Source organism: Bombyx mandarina, chromosome 03 (genome assembly GCF_030267445.1).
Source record: "Bombyx mandarina strain Sakado chromosome 03, ASM3026744v2".
Classification (NCBI taxonomy): domain Eukaryota; kingdom Metazoa; phylum Arthropoda; class Insecta; order Lepidoptera; family Bombycidae; genus Bombyx; species Bombyx mandarina.
Window position 1 is genome coordinate 3921064 of NC_143210.1, and position 20061 is coordinate 3941124.

Sequence of the window (20061 nt, forward strand, 5' to 3'; positions counted from 1 at the left end):
GAAGGTATAATGCTTAGTTATAGGAATGTTAAAAATATCTAGTTTTGGAAAAAAAAACCGATTATGAATATCTAATCTACGATGCTACAGGACTACCGTTCCATTACGTTTTCAATCCAAAATTTCAAGTCTAACAATATTTTTATTTACTTGAACATATTGAAAGCCTTTTACGTAGTACTTGAAGTCATCAATACCGCAATTAAATAAAACCGTGACCGGCTACAACTATTATTACGATATAATTACGACAATAATGGCATCGAATAGAGTATTACACTATATATTTCGATATTTATATTTTAAAAGAAATCTGAAGTAAAAATTTGATGAAGCGTTAATTCAGTTTTGTCCGAAAAGATTTTGTTCGTAAACAAATTATTCAAAAAACGTTAATGTACTTTAAAGTGTAATATCTAAACGATATTTTTCTCACATATTATTAGATTATTTATCTTTAAAACGCAGTTCCGACATTAACAATGAATTCGATGTAGGTAAATAAATTGATGTGCAGAAGAACGTTGATCTTGAGGTCCTTTATCAAGGATTATAGATAGAATGCAATTTGTAATTAACTATTGCATTTTGTTATTGTTTGCATGATATTGGTTTGTGAGAACGAAAAGATAAAGAATTTAATAGATTTGTTATAGAATTTAAACATTTGTACGTTTATATAGCGTTGATTAACGCATACTTTGGTAAGATTTCATTTCTGCTGTGGACTTCTTGTGGTGGGCGAAATGGTCGTACCAACTTTAGTCTACTATTTAGTTACAAACTTAATATTTTAATAAAAACTTGTCGGTAGTTATAAATTTACGCATGTTTTTTAATATATTTAAGAAATAATATTTGTCGCAAAAAACTCTAAGCCCTCGTGAGTAGCTTATCTAATTGTTGGTGCTTTTAAGGTCTTCAAGCGTCATTTGCCGTCCTCGTCGAAGAGTTCGACGTGCGAATTAACCCATAGACGTAACCCACTGAGTTTCTCGGTCGATCTTAGTGGTCTTGATTCCGATCTAGTAGTAGATGCTGCGAAGCACTACTCTTGCCAAGGTCAGTGTTACCGTCTCTTAGATTAAGCCAGTGAGTTCACCTACCGGAAGGTAGGAGTAGTTGGAATAGCCTTTTGGGCTACCAGCAATTAGGTAGGGAAAAGCAAAACCTGATTGAAACATTCTAATTCTTTATGGCACTTCAATAAAGGTTACACGTGCGACGTATGGCGCAAGGAAGGGCGCAAGTGTAGTTTAAAAATCATTCGAAGCGAAGCCTGGTAATGCAGTCCGCAATAAAACAATCGAACCGCCAGTCTGCTTCATCGTAAAGTTCAGTTAAAGTGAGACCACCGCCCTGCCTATTTCTGCCGTGAAGCAGTAATGCGTTTCGGTTTGAGTAGCAGCCGTTGTAACTATACTTGAGACCTTAGATATTTCAAGGTGGGTGGCGTATTTACGTCGTAGATATCTATGGGCTCCAGTAACCACTTAACACCAGGTGGGCTGTGAGCTCGTCCACCTATCCAAGCAATATAAAAAAAAGACGACCAACAAAAGTTCGGAGGCAATAAAATATTTTTATCTCTAGTGAAGTGAACAAGTATTTAGGGCACGAGCTCTGTGATAAGCTGATATCGATCTACTCTCACTATATATCCAGACGATTTCAAAAACGTACCAAATTTTGCATACAGTTTATCTCTACAGATCTAGATCATTTATTTAAAAACGAACCGCATTTATTTAAATCCCTTAAGAGTCTAATAACATGACTTTGTGTAACCAATAATGTGATTGAATGAGAATCAATTGAAAAAACCTTGACCTAAGAAATTGTTAATAGATGAGCACCGCTGAAAATTTCTTTCCGTTGAAAATTTTCAGACAATTTCGAAAATATCTGTTTGCACGCTTTTCTAGTACGAGTTTGGTGATTCAACGAATGTAGCACGCAAAATACTGGTTGGATATTTTATTCATTTGACAATTTTTTCTAAGTAATACGTCAAATTTCCAAGTAGCAAATGGACTGTATTCTGTTTATAATGAACTCGAAGCTTATTTGCATAATATTTACACTAACGACCGTGCGTGTTACGCGAGAGGGTTCATTGGCGACCGTTACGTTACGTATTATTTACACACAATACAAAACGGGCTTGAGTAGGTAGGTATTGGGGACATTCGGGGACGGAGTTATGATTACTTCACAACTATTATATTATTATGTAATAATTTATGTACTTGTCAATTAGTTAGGTACAAATTCGTCTCTGCCCTAAGCTGCTACAATAGAAAGTATTACTAGGTATTAAAAGTTGACAAATATACGTGCAATAAAACAGTACAAAGGCCGAAAAATCATGTTTGGAATAATATCTGTAGTTCCATAAGTTTATTTAACAGATTCTTAACACTAAAAAACTGTTGATATGGCGAGCGTATGTTGTCCGAGCCAGTCAACAAGTTCCAGTGGAAACACCAAAAGAACGGACTAGAAAGAGCGTAGATAGATTTGTCTGCTCCTAGCATCCTACCCGGTAAATCGTGATAAGAACCCGTTAAATTATAGTATGTGCCACATAGATAGCCCCGTGGACGTTTAAAACAATATTCTGGTTGCCAAATCTAAAGCAAGAAAACACAAGATATTTTAATGGCTAGAGATTCGCCATTCCACTGAGAGCTGCATTTATATAGCAAAAGCTCGTACCGCAAATTAAAAAACTCTGAATGGTTTCAGTTCTTCGTATATACATTTTAGTTATCGTGGGGAAAACTGCAATTTTTTAAAACGATAAAACTGTAAAACGTAAGATCAAAACTAGATGTTTTGACCTTATGTTAAAGTGTATCATAGTATCTGCATGTTTAAAGGACTGTGGCCACTGTCAATTAGGTCGTCGACTCAGATACTAGTTAAAATATATTAGGTATTACTCAGCATCAGAGATAAATCTTTGGCTTTGGATAACGAAATATAAAAGTTATCTTTTTGTAAATTGTTCTGGATGTTCTTTGGAGTGAGCAAATACGGAACAATCCCCGCTGAGATAGAACATGTAACTTACGTTACACAAATTCCGCATCATCAAGTCGAATGAAAGATAACTGTCAATGTAAAGATTCATCATACTTATCGCGACAAAACAAAGCAGGGCCCGGAGTTTTCTCTTCTAGTAAATGTAAATATGATATCTATCACGTAGGCAAAGATTGCCCTAAGGCATTTTATCATGTTGTTTTTGCACAGATTAGGGTCCTCGTTTTGCATATTTGCGATGCAATGTAATTTAATACGGGTGGTGGGCATCTCGAGAGCCTGCATATTGCGGTATCATCATTCCAGTTATTTCTAGGGTAGAGTGTTGTACTAAAACTCAGACTTAGAATTCATGTCTTAAGATAGGTAGCATTTACTTTGTTCATGTCCACGGCCGTAAGCACGTTTATAAGTAAACCTTTTTTTTACGGAACAGGAAGCTTTATCCTTGAGGTTATCGGTACACATTTACTCGGTACCACAAGTGGGACAACACCTCTTACAAATATTTGCATCATTTTAAATTGAAATGAGTGGACTAAAAGTCCTCATTCGTAACCTTCATCTTTTTGTTCCCAGTGTTATGGTCTAGTGCCGGGGTCAGCTTTCTTAATTAAACTTCTCTATTTTGCCCGGTCATCGGCCTTCTTCTGGGTGAGGTTATTCTCCTTCATATCTGTCATTCATAACCACACTTATTAAATTAGTTTCATCAAATCTTAAATTAGGATGATCATTCTGAGCGCACGGATTTGTGTCGAACACAGAAGCATGTTGATTAAAACTCGGCAGGCACAGTACTAGAACCTCGTCTTCGACCTTGTTGACGTACCGACTTCTCACGTTGCCGGAACTGATCATAGTTTCAATGCATCAGTTGTGCATCACGTTTACTTAACACAATAGCTCTTAAGTTTACGACTCAACACAAAATGGTTCATTGTAGAATAATGACACCTTTTTGTAGATATTGGAATTGTATGGACATGAAATATATGTTTTTTATAGCTTGTTGAGTTTCTCCCCGGATCTTCTCAGTGGGTCGCAATTCCGATCCGGTGTTAGATTCAGCGAAGCACTGCTCTTGCTAGGACTAGTCTATTAGTATAGCAAAGTCTCCAGGCTAAGTCCCGTGAGCTCGCCTACACGTCCGGTGAAGATAGCATAACGCATCAAGGTTAATAGCAATGGGTAGGAAAAAAAACCGGAAAAAAACCACAAAACGCTCAACTGAAACATTGTGGAACAGAGGCAGAAAGTAGAATATTCAGAGAATTATGCAATAAGGCGACTCTGTTTCTTCATATTTAAATAATATGTGCATACATAAATTAAAACAGCTGAGCCAATCAATGACGTTGGTGTTACCGAATTATAAATTTTAATTTATCGCTTATAAATTTTTGTACACTTTATAATGTACATAATTGGTTGTACAAAAATATATTTTAAATCTCGTACCAGTTCATTGTTAAAAATTGTTTTACACTAAATTATCCAATGATAGCCGAATATTTTGCCATCTTAATTGAGGGTTTTCGTTAGTATTTTCACAGAGTTACATTTTAAATAATCTAGTTTCATGCCCGAAATCTATAGTACTTGTTGATAGATGCCAGAAATTCTGTATGATCATTTTATTCGTATGATTTAAACCTTTAAGAAATGTATAAAGCTTTAACTGTGTTTTTTCTCCGTGATTGATTTAGGCAATTTCAATCACTTTATTGGCTGCGATTGCTTCATTATCTTTTCAAATAGGTCCTTTCCATCACTAATATAGTTTATTAGCTTTTACTAATACTTACACTTAAACTTTTACTTTTACTTTTGTTCTTGTTTAATTTTTATTCTCTGAATGAAAGCAATCTTGTTAAGGTGGCATGTCGCCTGCTGACTCATTGAACATTGATAATGACAGTCTTTAATCGAATTTTTGGGTCACCAATTAGACAGGTTCGTAATTGTTACTGTTTTAATGCCATAGATAGGCAGATGAGCAAAGGCAGACCATATGACACGTGGTAGTCAAATATTTAAAATTGAGTATCATACCAATCTATAGACAATCACAATGCCCAAATTAAAAGGATGGACAAAGAAACAAATTAAGGACAGACGAGTTCAGAGTCTACTCATTCTACATTTAAGGTATTAGATTTATCTTATAAATACCTCAACAGTTTAAGATTCCATTGCTTTGGAATAAAGCCTAAATTTGAAATAAACCAGCGAGCGTGATTAAGCCACGGGTAGACAAGGCAGTGATCACAAACAAATATAATTTGGAGGGTTCAGTTTTGTACATACTTTTTTAAATTTCTGCAGCATAAAACAATATTTATTCAGACATTTTAAATTGAAAATCGCTTGATTTCCAATACCATGCTTTATGAATTTACCTAACAATTTAGGAGTACGCTCCCCGATTTACTTAATATACTTAATTACAATGTTATAATAAACTTTATAAAAATGCTCCTAGCATTACGCCTGTCAGTACTTTCACTGTGAATGATTTAAAACAAACAGTAGGTGTGTATATACTTAAACTCGTAATACTGGCACATTCCGAAGGCTAACCTACTGTAACGCCTGAGGTGATATCTGGGTTAGGACGGATATGCCTGAGTAGTAGCCCAAATGAAACCATAGAATATCGGTAAATAGAACAGACACTGTACATGGAAAATCGGTACAGAACACGATTGTATTTCGCATCTAAAGAGAAAGCAGTTTAAACGTAACCAACGTTAATTAGTCTTTAATAATTTTCAAGTGCTAATAGAAACAGTTCGTGGTACGGCCGTATCATTACATGCCATTTGAAATACACGTTAAACAAGTCCAACTAGGGTTGTTGCTTAAATGAGACTGGAGTGTTCACGGAATCTATTTCGTCAAGTACCAAACCTAATTATATAATTTCCTTAGCAAAAATAGTGTAAAGTGATCGCATGGTTTAATTCGATAAGATTTGTATTTCAAGAAGAATGTTTATATATTTAGATATTAGATTAATTAATAACGGCCAAACCAGTACACTTACGGCCAAGTGCCAGACCTTCGTCGCCGGTGCGATTTTTGTTGCGATTCTGGATTTGCGTGCAGCAAAGCCTGCGGAATGAGGCTTTTGGACGGCTTCCGCCTCATCAGTCTATATTCTGGTCGCTCAATCACACTCTTGCTAAGTTTTAAGGTTGAGAGTTCACTTTCTGAATGGCACCACAATGATTCCATGGACAACATAATTACTCACTGATTAACGACTAGTACATAATTCAAAAAAAATTAAATACTATATGAGTTTTCTTTTTGTAATGTACGCACTTCAGTAGTTTAGATTAATTCGCTTATCGTTTCAACATTTTCAGCCATTTCCAAATAAATGAATTTACCGTCAAAATTATTGCGAATATATGTTCATGTTTAAAACTTGTGAGCGTTTCGCAACTTCGAGGTTTGGCGGGGAACCTTCTACTTTGGTGAATCGAGGAGCGAATTTGTATTGCAAAATTTCGGACACACGTAGCCGACCCGAGTGGATTATCGAATAAAATTGCAAGGCTAAGCGATAGTCGACACGTTCGTAAATCGTTAAACAAAATGGAAATCTGCGAATAATTACGTGTGAGGCGTTAGTCGCGGATCTGCCGGCTGCCTCCGAACGCGTAGACCGAACGACTGACACAAATAAAGGCTCCCTCCATCGAGCACGGCACCGACGAATGTTCACAAATTGACAACAAAACATGTCTGGTCAAAGTTATCGGAGTGATTACCAGAAACGGTCACAATAATTCTGGTTCGAATCATGAGAAGAATACGTGACGACCTGGGTTTTCTCTTAAATCCCAATGAATGCATTTCTATTATTAAATACATGTCTCTGTACGTGTATTAAAGCGTGCGCTACTTTGTTGATAATGCATTTTTCTTATCGCAAGCCGACTCATGGGAATTTAACTGGGGAATTTCTTTGAACTCGTTTATATTTCATGACCTTTCCTTTCATGTCTTATTTTAACGATTTGTAGTATGATCGAGAACTTGGAACGTTTATTTAATATATACATAGTTGAAGTAGAAATGTTGGCATTTATTACCTAGTCCAGCCATAAGTTACGATACAAATGCAAATGCATTTTTTTAAATGAGTTAATGTAATATTATTAGAATTTACACCTAAGCATTTATTAAAGTCTTAGTAAAAAATAAAAAGATAAATTCTATTCGAAATGGCCACCTTTGGCTTTTATACGGGTCTTTAATCTGTTTGGCTACGAATCTATGGACTTAAGCACTGTTTACAAGGGAAATTTCGGGACTGCTTGCTCCAAAAATTTTTTAAGAGACTCAATGTCGCCGTGTCGTTAGCAGGACAAGTCCTCTAAAACTGACCATAATTTGAAGTCTAAAGGGTTGAGGTCTGGGCTAGATGAGGGCCAGCCTTCAACTCTTATAAAGTCCGGAACGTTGATTTCAAGCCAGGCTTGGGTAGTTCGTGGCTTATGACCCGGTGCGGAATCCTGCTGGAAAGACCAAGGCATATTTTTGAAAAGTGTATCGCTGAGAGATTTCAACATGACCCAAGACTGTATCTTGATACACTTTGGCTGAAGTGTCGCGCCTTTTTCACAAAAATGTAGGTAAACGGTAGGCAGCGGCTTGGCTCTGCCCCTGGCATTGCTGACGTCCATGAGCGACGGTAACCACTCACCGTCAGGTGGGCCGTATGCTCGTCTGCCTATACGGCAATAAAAAAAAATTTAATAATAATGTAGTTTTGCGACTCCTTAATAAGACACGCCCCACAAAACCATCACTCATGCAGGATAATGACCACGTTGTACCTTTCCGACCACTTGAGCAGCTTCTTTAGAACGGTGAGCGTACACTTTATCATTTTGCTTATTGTAGTGTTCTTCAATCGATAAATTTTTTTCATCGGTAAAGAGGATATTTCTGTGCCTTTCACCTGCCTATCGCGACAGAAGGCGTTTTGATCGATCCACTCTCTTTAATTGTAAAGATTGATTTAGGGCATGTCCTGTATATCGACGAAAAGCACCGAGGTTCAGGTCTTGTTTTATAATACGCGACACAGTCCTGGCGGGAACCTTAATTTCTCGCGAAAAAATTTTTGCTTCCTAATGGGGTTTCGACGAATTCTGGCTTTAACAGCATTAACAGCCTTTTTAGTTCTAACAGCACGCGGCCGACGGCTTCATACCCAGTTTGTGCACGACGATCACTGCAATCCCATTTTCTTTAACACCCCATTCCATAGTGTAATTTGATAACGAACACGAAAAAATATGTGAAATGGCGCAAAATCGAAAGAGGTTTTTAAAATAATATACGTGTTCCAAATTAGAAATAATTAAAAAGTTAATAAAAGAAAAGTTTTTATGTAACAGTATTTATGGCCAGACTAGTTAGAATTTTTATTAATTGTGGTAATAATAAATTAATGATTTACGATTCAAAATATCTTAAATATGAGAAAGCTGTATGTTCGTCTTCCTAAAAGCAGACGTTGACTATTGAGCAATTTTATTTATTGCTTAATTGGTTGGACGAGCTCTCGGCCCAGTTTGTGTGAAATGGTTACCGGAGTCCATAGACATCTAGAACGTAAATATTCCAACCCACTTTGAGACATGAGTTTAAGGTCTTAATTTTTACAGTACAATAGCTACCCAACTCTTCAACCGAAAAGAACCTACCTACCTACCTACCTGCACAGACAAGACGTCTTACCACCAGTAATTACGCAAATTATAATTTTACGGGTTTGATTTTTATTACACGATGCTATTCCCTCACCGTGAACGTCAATCGTGAACATTCGTTAAGTACGTATTTCATTAGAAAAATTGGTACTTGCCTACGATATTCGAACACCGGTGCACCGCTTGATACGAATGCATCTGGCGTCATATTCTTTGGGCCACGAAAGTTATTTCATTCGCATCATCAAGCCATCTCATCTCACAGATTAGTCACGTGCGATATTGTTCCAGAGATTCAACATCCAAAGACCAACAAATTACTATATCTTGTGATACCCTTAATTAAAACGGGAGGGCAATAATAAGATTCCATTGTTCGATTCCTGCACTTTCCGTTCATAATTTAATATATCTCAATAAAAACGAATAGGAAGTGTTTCGTAACAAATGCCTGTGAATGAAATTGCAACTTTTCAAATGTGAAGTTTTCAAATGTGAAGTTTGAAGAAATGACTAACCGTCCTTAGACCGGAACGAATTATCACTGTGGCGGCAGATTTAGAAAGGACTTTGGTCATGTTAGACTTTATGGCCTTGATCTTGTCTGCCTAATTAGAGTTCAGTAGATTGTGTGAATATAACCAGTCTTCGATCTTCGACTAACTGTTGTTTTACTGGTGACTCGAAGCTTTGACCAAAGTTTGTCCTTTTTAAGACAAATCAATTAATTTCGGAGGGGTATGAATGGCAATATAGTCACTTCAACGTCTTATTATCTCTCAATAAACTAATTGTCGTGAGGTTTCCGAGGCCCAATATCTGCGAATGAAATATTCATTCGAGAATTACTGGTGGTAGGACCTCTTGTGAGTCCGCACGGGTAGGTACCACCACCCCGCATATTTCTGCCGTGAAACAGTAATGCGTTTCGGTTTGAAGGGTAGGGCAGCCGTTGTAACTATACTGAGACCTTAGAACTTATCTCGAGGTATCGGTGGCGCATTTACGTTGTAGATGTCTTTGGGCTCCAGTAACCACTTGACACCAGGTGGGCTGTGAGCTCGTCTACTCATCTAAGCAATAAAAAAAAAAAGAATTTAATAATACTGTAGCGATAAATATCGCCAAATTAAATGGGCTTCGGAGCTTTCGTCTATTGAACAAACAGTTACTTAGAGAAGGAGATTCATTTTGTAGTACTGTCTATTACGTACAAAATATTGTTTCTTAAATTGCATTTTTCTCAAATCTAGAATGAAAGTCACCGACCCGTCGACAGCGACCTGGAATGGCAGCGTTAATTTCACACGCTACACTTACTGAAAATTTAATTAAGCGTTCCATTGTAATCGATTCTCATAGTCTAACCTTATAAGCTCTAACATTGTGTTGTTTGATTCTATAATTTACAACAACAAACATTGAGCACATGTCGTTTAAATTTTATTGTTCACGTTCGTTTGTATTTATTGTTTCCATTAATTTTTTTTAACGATTTAAGACAGGTCTAACGTTAGATGCAGAACTACCTCACACTATAAGATAAACAAAAGATTTGTATGTACTTGAAAAATGAGGAGCATTTTGCCCAATGAAGAATTGCGGAAAGCGGAATTGGTATGGTATTTTTTTTGGGATGATGGGTCCCGCCGTCCTCTCCAGCTTCGCCACGGTAACTGCTTCACCAAATAGCAAACCCCTGGTTTATTGCCTATAATGCCAATATGACGCTTTTTTTTTAAATATAAATCACCCATTCACTTGTCTATCTCTCTCTAACTCGAACGATAGAACAACAGTCCGTTAAGCTTCCAATGATGTGCAGGATCTCCAGGGTCGGTTGGTAGAAATGTTATATAAGTAGAATACGCATAGAAGCTTTTGCGCGGGTAGGTACCATCACCCTGCCTCTTCTGCGGCAGAAGTTCTGCCGTGAAGCAGTAATGCGTTTCGGTTTGAAGGGTGGGGTAGTCGTTGTAACTATACTTGAGACCTTAGAACTTATATCTCAAGGTGGGTGGCGCATTTACGTTGTAGATGTCTATGGGCTTCAGTAACCACTTATCAGATGGGCCGTGAGCTCGTGCACCGATCTAAGAAAGAAAAAAAAGTACAGGCAAAAACGTGTAATATACGCTCAGACTTAATAGTCAGTGAGAGCTCTTAATTAGATCCGCAATCTATTTCTTTAGTACAGCTTGCTCCGATTTCTAAAATTAAGCGCGTACTGGTCAAATGTCATTGTCCTGTAATCGTCACATTTCTTTTAGGTCACTTTTTATCTGATTGTGAGTCCAGCATTTTACCAACTCCATGGGTACACAGTTAAGCGACAATCTATCGCTGAGTACCAATTATTTGAGAATATTCATTTATGAAGGACTTGTCATGGCATTCGAGAAAGATGATGCAGGGTAGTTTAATTCAGAACCGATAAGTACGTGAAAAACAAATATTAACTCTGAAAATTATGATTGTGATCGAGCCCAGTGGTTCGCTTGGCTTTATCGATTGGTTTTCTTCTATAGAGCAAAACAGAAACTAAATGGCTGATATTTACGATCCCAGACTAATTTAAGCCGTATTCCATAGGAATTCTGCCGAGGATATGCAATATCTTACAATACAAATTGTCTTAGTCTTGGTAATTATTTCGGAACTCTATTCGAAATGTCCACACTATGAATCATAACGCTCGCGACGCTTGCAGGGATTGGAATTGCGACGACATAGCTTTCCCCACATCGAAGTAAATGTTCATTGAAGTATATGTACAAATTGACACAATGGAGAAATTACATTGCGGATATAATAAAACGAAAGCTCTCGAATTTGTAATTGCGTCATTTCCGGTGTAAAGTATGTGAATTGTTAGCCTTTTTTATTGCACTTGTAGCCAGGGCATACAGCCCACTCGATGGTGAGTGGTTACAGTCGCTCGTGGACTTCAGCAATACCACGGGCAGAGCTAAGCCGCTGCCTACCGATATTGAGCCTATTTCTGTTAAGGATTGTTCATTTCTTTGCTTAGATGATGGGATAGCTATTAAATGGGACAGGTAGCTAGCTATGTAGATTATAATTTCTGTTCTAAGCCCCCCTAGTTCTACCCACTTCACAAGAGTTTCAACCTCAAGCTGTCACCGATATTAGGTCAGTCTCGTTTGCTTTTGCCATAACTACTTCTTCATCATAATTAAAATTACTATTATAGTTTAATCATTCGCATTTATTATTTACTTTTTTATTATTATAGAAAATTCCATTGTCATTAGAATATTATACTGACTACTGTTTCAGTTTCCATAAAAAATATTTATTGTCATTTATGTTTCTTTGTACACAAAAACAACTATTATAACAATATAGATTTTCGTTATTCATAGATATGTATGTATACAATTAAAATTATTCAGTCAGTCATCTTTGACCACGAAAACTGTAAAGAATTTGATAAAAAATGCAACATTAATTTTATAAAAGCATATTAATATGACTAATTACCCTACCTCGTTTTAAGCAACTAGGTAGTTTTTCTTTTTAATGCCTGTGTGTATTAGCTCCCCACTTTGCCCTGTTACTGTTCCATTCATGATAAACAAGCCTAAGCGAATTTATAGCATAATTGAAGGTATTTTTTTTTTTTTATTGCTTAGATGGGTGGACGAGCTCACAGCCCACCTGGTGTTAAGTGGTTACTGGAGCCCATAGACATCAACAACGTAGACGCGCCACCCACCTTGAGATACAAGTTCTAAAGTCTCAGTATAGTTACAACGGCTGCCCCACCCTTCAAACCGAAACGCATTACTGCTTCACGGCAGAAATAGGCAGGGTGGTGGTACCTACCCGTGCGGACTCACAAGTGGTCCTACCACCAGTAATTAATATTGCAGAATAATTAAACTTAGAAGTGATGATGTTCAAGAATTGCTAGATTCAAATAGTCAAGGGCTAAGAATTGAAGAACTAATGGAAATGCATAGTGAAAATGAGCCAGACATTGAACAAACTGATTAATTGGACCCAGTTAAATGAGAAAATCAAATGATGATTGCCTGCCAACTTAACAGAAGCATTAGCAATTTTAGAAATATAGGCTCCAATAAAGCTCATGTTTCTACTACAACTTGGAGGATAAGAAAGTTACTGACATGCTGTGAAGGATTTTTTTCTAATGATGAATAACTTAACTCATCAGGACAGACAAAACAAATATTGTTAGATTATATAAAACCTTCAGACTTCCAAAGAGCATCAGTTTACATTGTTTATTTTCAAAAATTTTACTACACATGTTTCTTCTAAATCATTGTTATCTTTAGACTCCTGTGTCGAACTACGCAAATTTGACATACACTATTATCACTATGTCTGACTAAGGTATTACTGTAATACCATGAGTTTTCATCTTCATAATAAGAGGATCCCAATAAGGTATTATTCTAACAATAGTATCTAATCTAAGGTCTCAAGAAAAAAAATATTTTTCAATACTGGCCTTGTTAATTTTATTTTTTATTTTGTTGCTGCACAAATGAGAAGCACCATCTAACAAGCATTGCAATATCGAGCCTTGAAATTCAATTAACAATGCAATTTATTAATGAAGTGAAGTGTCACAGAAAAATGGATCAATGTTAACGTTTTATAAATTGTTGTTAATTTTCTGACTGTAGTTTTTTCCGCATAGTCTAAGTTCATTAACTCTAGTGCACTCTGCGTTGTATTTCCAGTTTCCTACTAACAATAAATTAGGCGGTGAAACAATGTTTATATTTTGTGAGAAATAATAACATAAAAATGACAATGTTGCTTTACATGTATCTGTATTTTAACTAGTTCATTTTAATTTCCGTTTTTACGATTATTTTTAGTTTGTATGTTCTGTGCTAGTACAGTGTTAATCTCTGCAAAAGCTTCTGTAATAAATGAATACATTTTTTATCTTATTATTTAACATACACACGCAATACTCTTATATCAAACTCGACCTTACCTTTCTTCTTCTTCAATAGTTTCCTTACTGGGGCCAGCATGTTTCGAATTGTAATGTTTACATTTGTTATTCATGTTCGTAGCACAATAACGTCTATTTAGGCATTAAATTACAGGTAATGGTCATAATATTTATGACCTGTATAATCATTAAGCGCATTATACATAGTCTTAAACTATTAATTAGAGCACATCAGTACAAAAATCTAGCAATTTTATTTGTTTTCCCTAAATTCATTTCAATGTTGAGGTTATTTTTCCTTTAAATTTTGGCACTAAGAGCGTTTTGTTCTGACGTTGACGTTTTCATTCCTGAATTGATAGGTAGGTAGAGGGCGTTTGAAAAATAAAGTTAATCTATGATTGTTCTACTTTCAAGGTTAATTATTATTTTACAAAAAGATTGCTTGGTTTTATTTGGTAAATTTAAAGGAAAGCCAGTTTTTTTCCTGGTAATTCCGAACGAATTAAATTTTTATCGAATTTTACATTTAAACCATTCTAGAAGAAAAAACAGAAGGGATACGTGCCTGTGGTATGGTATAGTAGGTATTGTATGAACATTTATGAACATTTACATTCATAGAAATATGTACGGTACTGTTTTACTCTTTATAAAAGATTCTTTAAAATTAATTTAAAATTATTTTTGGATTGTTTTTGATCTGTTAACAACACATTGTGTGAAACACTCATATAAAAAAATTATAATCTGGTTAGTTTTGTTAATAAGAAACTTCTCTTGTATTAATGTGAATAGTGCAGACATATACCGGTTCTACTAAACCGAATTCTATAAAAATTTTGAGATTGTCTTAAATGAAAAAAGACGAAGCAGAAAAGTCATCCCGTTATTTTTTATTTGAAATCGTATAATATGATCTATGGACAAAAAGAGATACTATTACGTCTATAATTGTAGTAATTGTCTTTGTAGTTGTTCTTTAATGTAGGCAATAATTGTAGTTACGGTATAATTAGGATCATTTATTGATGATTTTGATTTGATGAGACAACGCAAAGCCATCGTCGCCCAAAATATGATCGCCTGGATTCGTCCTCGGTGCTTTTAGGCTCTTCAAGCACCGGTCACCGGAGTTTGACGTACAAACTATATAGCTCATAGACACAACTCATTGAGTTACTCCCGGATCTTCTCAGTGGGTCCCGACTCCAATCCGGTGGTTGATTCAGCGAAGCACTGCTCTTACTAGGGACAGTGTTAGCAACTCTTTCAAGGTTGAACCCCGCGAATAGTTGTAATAGCCCCTTATACTACCAACGAATAAGTAGGGAAAAAAAGAAGTTTACCGATGGCATATTTGTCCTTTCATCTACAAGTATTGACTTAATTAATAATTAATGTATTCTGAACATTACGTATGTGATAGCTAATTCTAATTCTAAAGAAACAATTATTAGGTATTGCGATTGTAAAATCTTACCTAAATGTTTGAAGCTTGTCTATAACTTTAGTTAGATGTGTTTTTCTGAGGGGTCCTGGAGATCCACCTGGTGAATTTTCTCTGGATTCCGCGGCCAAAGCCCGTGCAACCATTAGATCTTGTTCGTTCATTCTGAAAACTTTAAACTTAAATTATCATTCAACGCCTTATTCTTTACAAAAAATTAATCAAGTAAAAAATTCAAGCGCCTGATTGTTTAAACGATCTATAAAATGATAAAGCGAAGATAAAAAGATTAGGGGCTAACATTGAGCAATTTTTATTCTCATAATGATATTAAAGTAATTAAATTAAGTTTGAATGCACCAAGCGGGAACATCAAGTTAAAATTCATTTTTTCTGAAATAGCATATAACCGAACACTTAAATCTCAACGAATAAATTTCGTGGCAGACTCGGACACAACGAATCAACACGACGAATCAAGTTTCATTAATAAATATTTGTATCTTGTCAATGGAAAAGTGGGATGACTACCGTCCATCTGGGTAACTTAAGCTTTCCGTTTAACATTAGCCCACTTACTCACTTTTTACATTTCTATTTTTTTATTTCCAAACGGGATACATTTTACTATAGACTTTGAAATTTTTAATTAAGAGGATTATTATTGAACGAAGGAAGCCCGCCAAAATTTCATATTTGTCAGCAAAACTTTTCTTTCTTGAGGTCGATTGTGAAGTGGTAGGGGGGCTACAAATGAAATATCGCTGCAAAGTTTTTTATATTCACACTCAAAAGTTTCATAGAAAGGTAAGTTTGTACTTTTTATGATAACTAAAGGTTACAGATGTAGTTTTATAAAAAATATGATCTTTAAGGTTGTTTACGTGTTTTTCCTGATTTTAATTTGTTTGGTGAACATTTGTGCTAATATGGGTAACTTTAACCCAGGTAAAAGTTAAAAATAAGCCGAAGAATGTGTCAAGAACATGCACAAAAAGCCCTTCGAGAACTGCTAGAAACTTCCACGATGACTAACCTTCCTATTACTCGTTCTTTATCACCTATTCCTGGGCCTTCAAACATATAATCGACATACTCAGTCGACCTACCTACCAATCATCTTCCATTCATCTTCAGTCGTCGTGGCCTAACGGATAAGACGTCCGGTGCATTCGTGTTGAGCGATGCACCGGCGTTCGAATCCCGCAGGCGGGTATCAATTTTTCTAATGAAATACGTACTCAACAAATGTTCACGATTGACTTCCACGGTGAAGGAATAACATCGTGTAATAAAAATGAAACCCGCAAAATTATAATTTGCGTAATTACTGGTGGTAGGACCTCTTGTGAGTCCGCGCGGGTGGGTACCACCACCCTGCCTATTTCTGCCGTGAAGCAGTAATGCGTTTCGGTTTGAAGGGTGGGGCAGCCGTTGTAACTATACTTGAGACCTTAGAACTTGTATCTCAAGGTGGGTGGCGCATTTACGTTGTGGATGTCTATGGGCTCCAGTAACCACTTAACACCAGGTGGGCTGTGAGCTCGTCCACCCATCTAAGCAATAAAAAAAAAAAAAAAACACCCACAGCTGAATCCTCATTTAATATTGAAGCTACCGTCTTTCGTACTCCACCACCTACTAACGATATCTCATCACTCATGGATCATGTTGCATCATTATCTGATTTCATTTAATTTTATCTTAAATGATTAGTGTCTTAAATAAATCAACTCTGAATTTACTTGTTCTCATTTCATATATATTATTTTTCACATTACAGAATTTATAAAAGATAAGGCTGTATGGTGCGATACCTTCGCTTTTTCTGTCGAAAAAGTGAAATCACTATGAGCGCCTGTGACCATTCACTATAGGTTCAAAGTATGCCTCGTCTTCCTATAAAGGCAAAAAAGTAATTTTTCTATGATTCAATTGTGATTTCGAAGCTCAATCTTATGTGTCAATAAGGACAGCGACATTGAAATCACATTTAATGCTGCACACAGTCTGAAGTCAGTAAAATAATTATTATTTCAACTAGGGCTTGCTTTGAACTACAACACTAGACACCACTTTAGTGCTTATTAGTACTAGTGCTCTAGTACTACAAAAATCGTAACATAGTGGTATCCGTTTATATTTTAGTATCATGACCCACGCCCAAACAAATCGGTGTTGATTTAGTTTATTCGGATCCTGTCATTCGGCCAAGGTGAACACGTTGTATCGATATAATTAAGAAGTACCACCTGGCTGACTAAATGGCGAATTACATGTATCATAAACTATCATGATATCATGTTATTAATTGCATATATTTATTAGACAGCCACATGTATCAATGTATTGGCCACTGTCCGCCGAGAAAATGCGATCGAATAGAGTTTAGTGTAGATTATATTGTTAAAAACTTACTTAATGTTTTTTATTAATTTTTCTACAGTAAATTTAACCTATGTTCAAAGTTTCAACGTCCGTTCTATTGGAACACATTTTTTTTCAACGACCGGACGTTCACTTGGATAATTATTAAATTTACTGAATAATGAATATTTGAATAGTTCACTCGGTCGTGAACTACCAATGTCGACCGCGCTTTGAATTAGGTATCGTAATTTTCATTAATCGGTTTCAACTTCGATCATCAATAGTTACTATTGTTGATCGAAGGGTTTCAAATAGAAAAAAAGGATTGTCAAGTCGGGTTTTATATGGGGGTGAACAAATTTAGTACGTTTGATGGCTCACGTATTAAACATCAATAGAAACACGTCTTTAGAATTTGTTGATGCCTAGTTCAATTAAGGTACAGACAAAAATAGTTTATGATTTGCTATTAGATATACAGCAGCCTAATGTCAATAGGTAAGTAGTTGAAAAATGGAAATCGATTAATAAATATCGATACCAATCAATTGATTTGTGTTTTAAAGAAATCAAATTCTAAATACTTTTACTTTTATTGGTGACACTAATGCTCGTCAATAGCTACAAAAAAGGAAATTAATTGACGAATACAGAATAAAATGGTAACTGATTTGTCTTTGATTATATATACCTTAATGGAACGAAGTTCCTTATCGCGCGTTGTGAAAGGGGGCTAGACGGAAAAAATTCTTACGAAAAGTTGTCACGACACTTTTTTCTATAGTTAGCTATTATAAGCTGTGCGGCGTCGCATGTTTCTCTGTCTGTCTGTCTGTCTCTCTCTCTGTCTCTCTCTCTCTCTTATAGAAAGCAAGCCAGATATTTTCATTTCTATTTCGCATTGAACAGTGTGGTGTCGCGACGATTATTTTTGTTGAGTGTATACAGGTTTTTTGTAAATAATAAATAATAAAAAAAATAATAATATTATAACTTAAAAAAAATAAAATTTTATTACAATTCCTTCACTAATTAATCGAAAGGAACTTCGTTCCATCCGGGTGTCCCTTGACACCTCTCAAGTTTTTTATATTATAAATTAAAGATTAGCAACATTGAGAATTTTGAACTTATGTATTATTGGGAGGCTTAAAATTCGATATTGAAAATTAAATTGGTAATAAAAATAAATCAGCATATTTATTACGTTTCTAAAAAACATGACTTAAAATAAGGTGAAGCCGAAATATACTCATGTGCCTATATGTCATGTATCCAAACGTTGGGTTCGCTTGTCGAATTCATGAAAATAGCCAACTATTTATTGTATCAAATATACTGTCACAACACTAAGTTTCCGTAGTCAGATTTATTTGTTGATAATAATATTTATAGCTTAACTGTGCGACCTTACACTTCAAGCAAACAGGTTTCAGGCTTAATACATTCGTATTTTCTTACGTAATTAACGCAATTTTATATTGTCTCATAGCCGTCACTTAAACTATTGTGTTGCGCGGTTATACACAAGTCATTTGAAAAATAAAATAAAAATCATAAATAGTTTTACGATTTAATCTCGCGTTTTTTAATATATTATTTCGGATGCTTCCATATTTCGAGAAGCCAGGCAGACAGACGTCAATCCTCACTTAGAACTGGCTTGGATCGGTTTACCAATCAAATTTCCCGTTTCCTATCAAGAGGATAAAAGGGTTAGGTTTCAAAAAAGTCTTGTAACAGGGTCGAAAAAAATAACGTTTTTTGGTAGTATTTTGTTTGGTTTTCCAGAATTGGAAACAGTTAAAAAGTAGCTTTAAGCTTAAGATAAAATAACGTTATTAAAACAATTTTTTCAATATGGTTACCACTCGACGGTCAGTCGTCCTTTGACCACAAACAATGTAAGGTATTCTAAGTCTCAGAAATAACATAAAATGAAAATAATAAAGTTGAGATTAAGCCGTAAAAGTAGTATTAACGATTAGAGTATTATTTAAAACATAATTTCGAAGATAAGTTGACATAAATACAATACAATATGGTCATTAAATTGTTTGCAATTGTTAAAGGAATTGTTTATTGTGCTTATACTTCCATTATCGTGGTCTGAACGACGAACAAAATTAACGTGAACGTACGGAGCCGTATTTTGACAACAAAAAAAAAAACTAACTAACACTGTATTCAAGCACTAAAGTGTGAAGTATACAAAAATGTTTTGCTAGTTTTATTTAATAATTTGCGGTTTCATTAGAAACCGGATTTTTTTCATTCGTAATCCCGATAAATAGGTACATAGCATGTTGATAAACGTCATTTATTATTGCAATACTCACTTTATCCGAGGATTAATAGGTAGTATTTATTGTACACCACACCTTTTCACGTCACATAATCTGTCACAAGAGAATTCATTGGATGAGATAAAAAAAAAATATAACAACAAATCACTGTGCGCAACACGTGTGTGCTACAAAACGATTTGTATGACAATG

General features: G+C 35.4%; 2 protein-coding genes across 14 annotated transcripts in view; one reads left to right on the plus strand and one right to left on the minus strand.

Annotated features, from left to right (window-relative positions):
* Positions 1–1463, plus strand: part of Vps11 (vacuolar protein sorting 11) — a 230773-nt gene extending 229310 nt beyond the window's left edge. Inside the window, exon 18 of the mRNA XM_089736591.1 lies at positions 1446–1463. The gene's annotated coding sequence lies outside the window, so the exon portion shown is untranslated. The remainder of the gene's footprint in view (positions 1–1445) is intronic.
* Positions 1–20061, minus strand: part of LOC114252320 (NAD kinase) — a 40585-nt gene extending 20524 nt beyond the window's left edge. For 2 of the 13 annotated variants that reach the window (XM_028186826.2, XM_089736786.1), the window contains exons 1-2: positions 19903–20061; positions 15227–15365 (exon numbers count right to left, since the gene is read on the minus strand). In XM_028186826.2, coding sequence (XP_028042627.1) covers positions 15227–15357 — 131 coding nt within the window. In that variant the 5' untranslated portion in view covers positions 15358–15365; positions 19903–20061. Of the gene's footprint in view, positions 1–6097; positions 6972–13782; positions 14074–15226; positions 15373–19902 lie in introns of those variants that run through there. The other 11 variants (XM_089736778.1, XM_028186818.2, XM_089736804.1 and 8 more) reach the window with 10 other exon arrangements.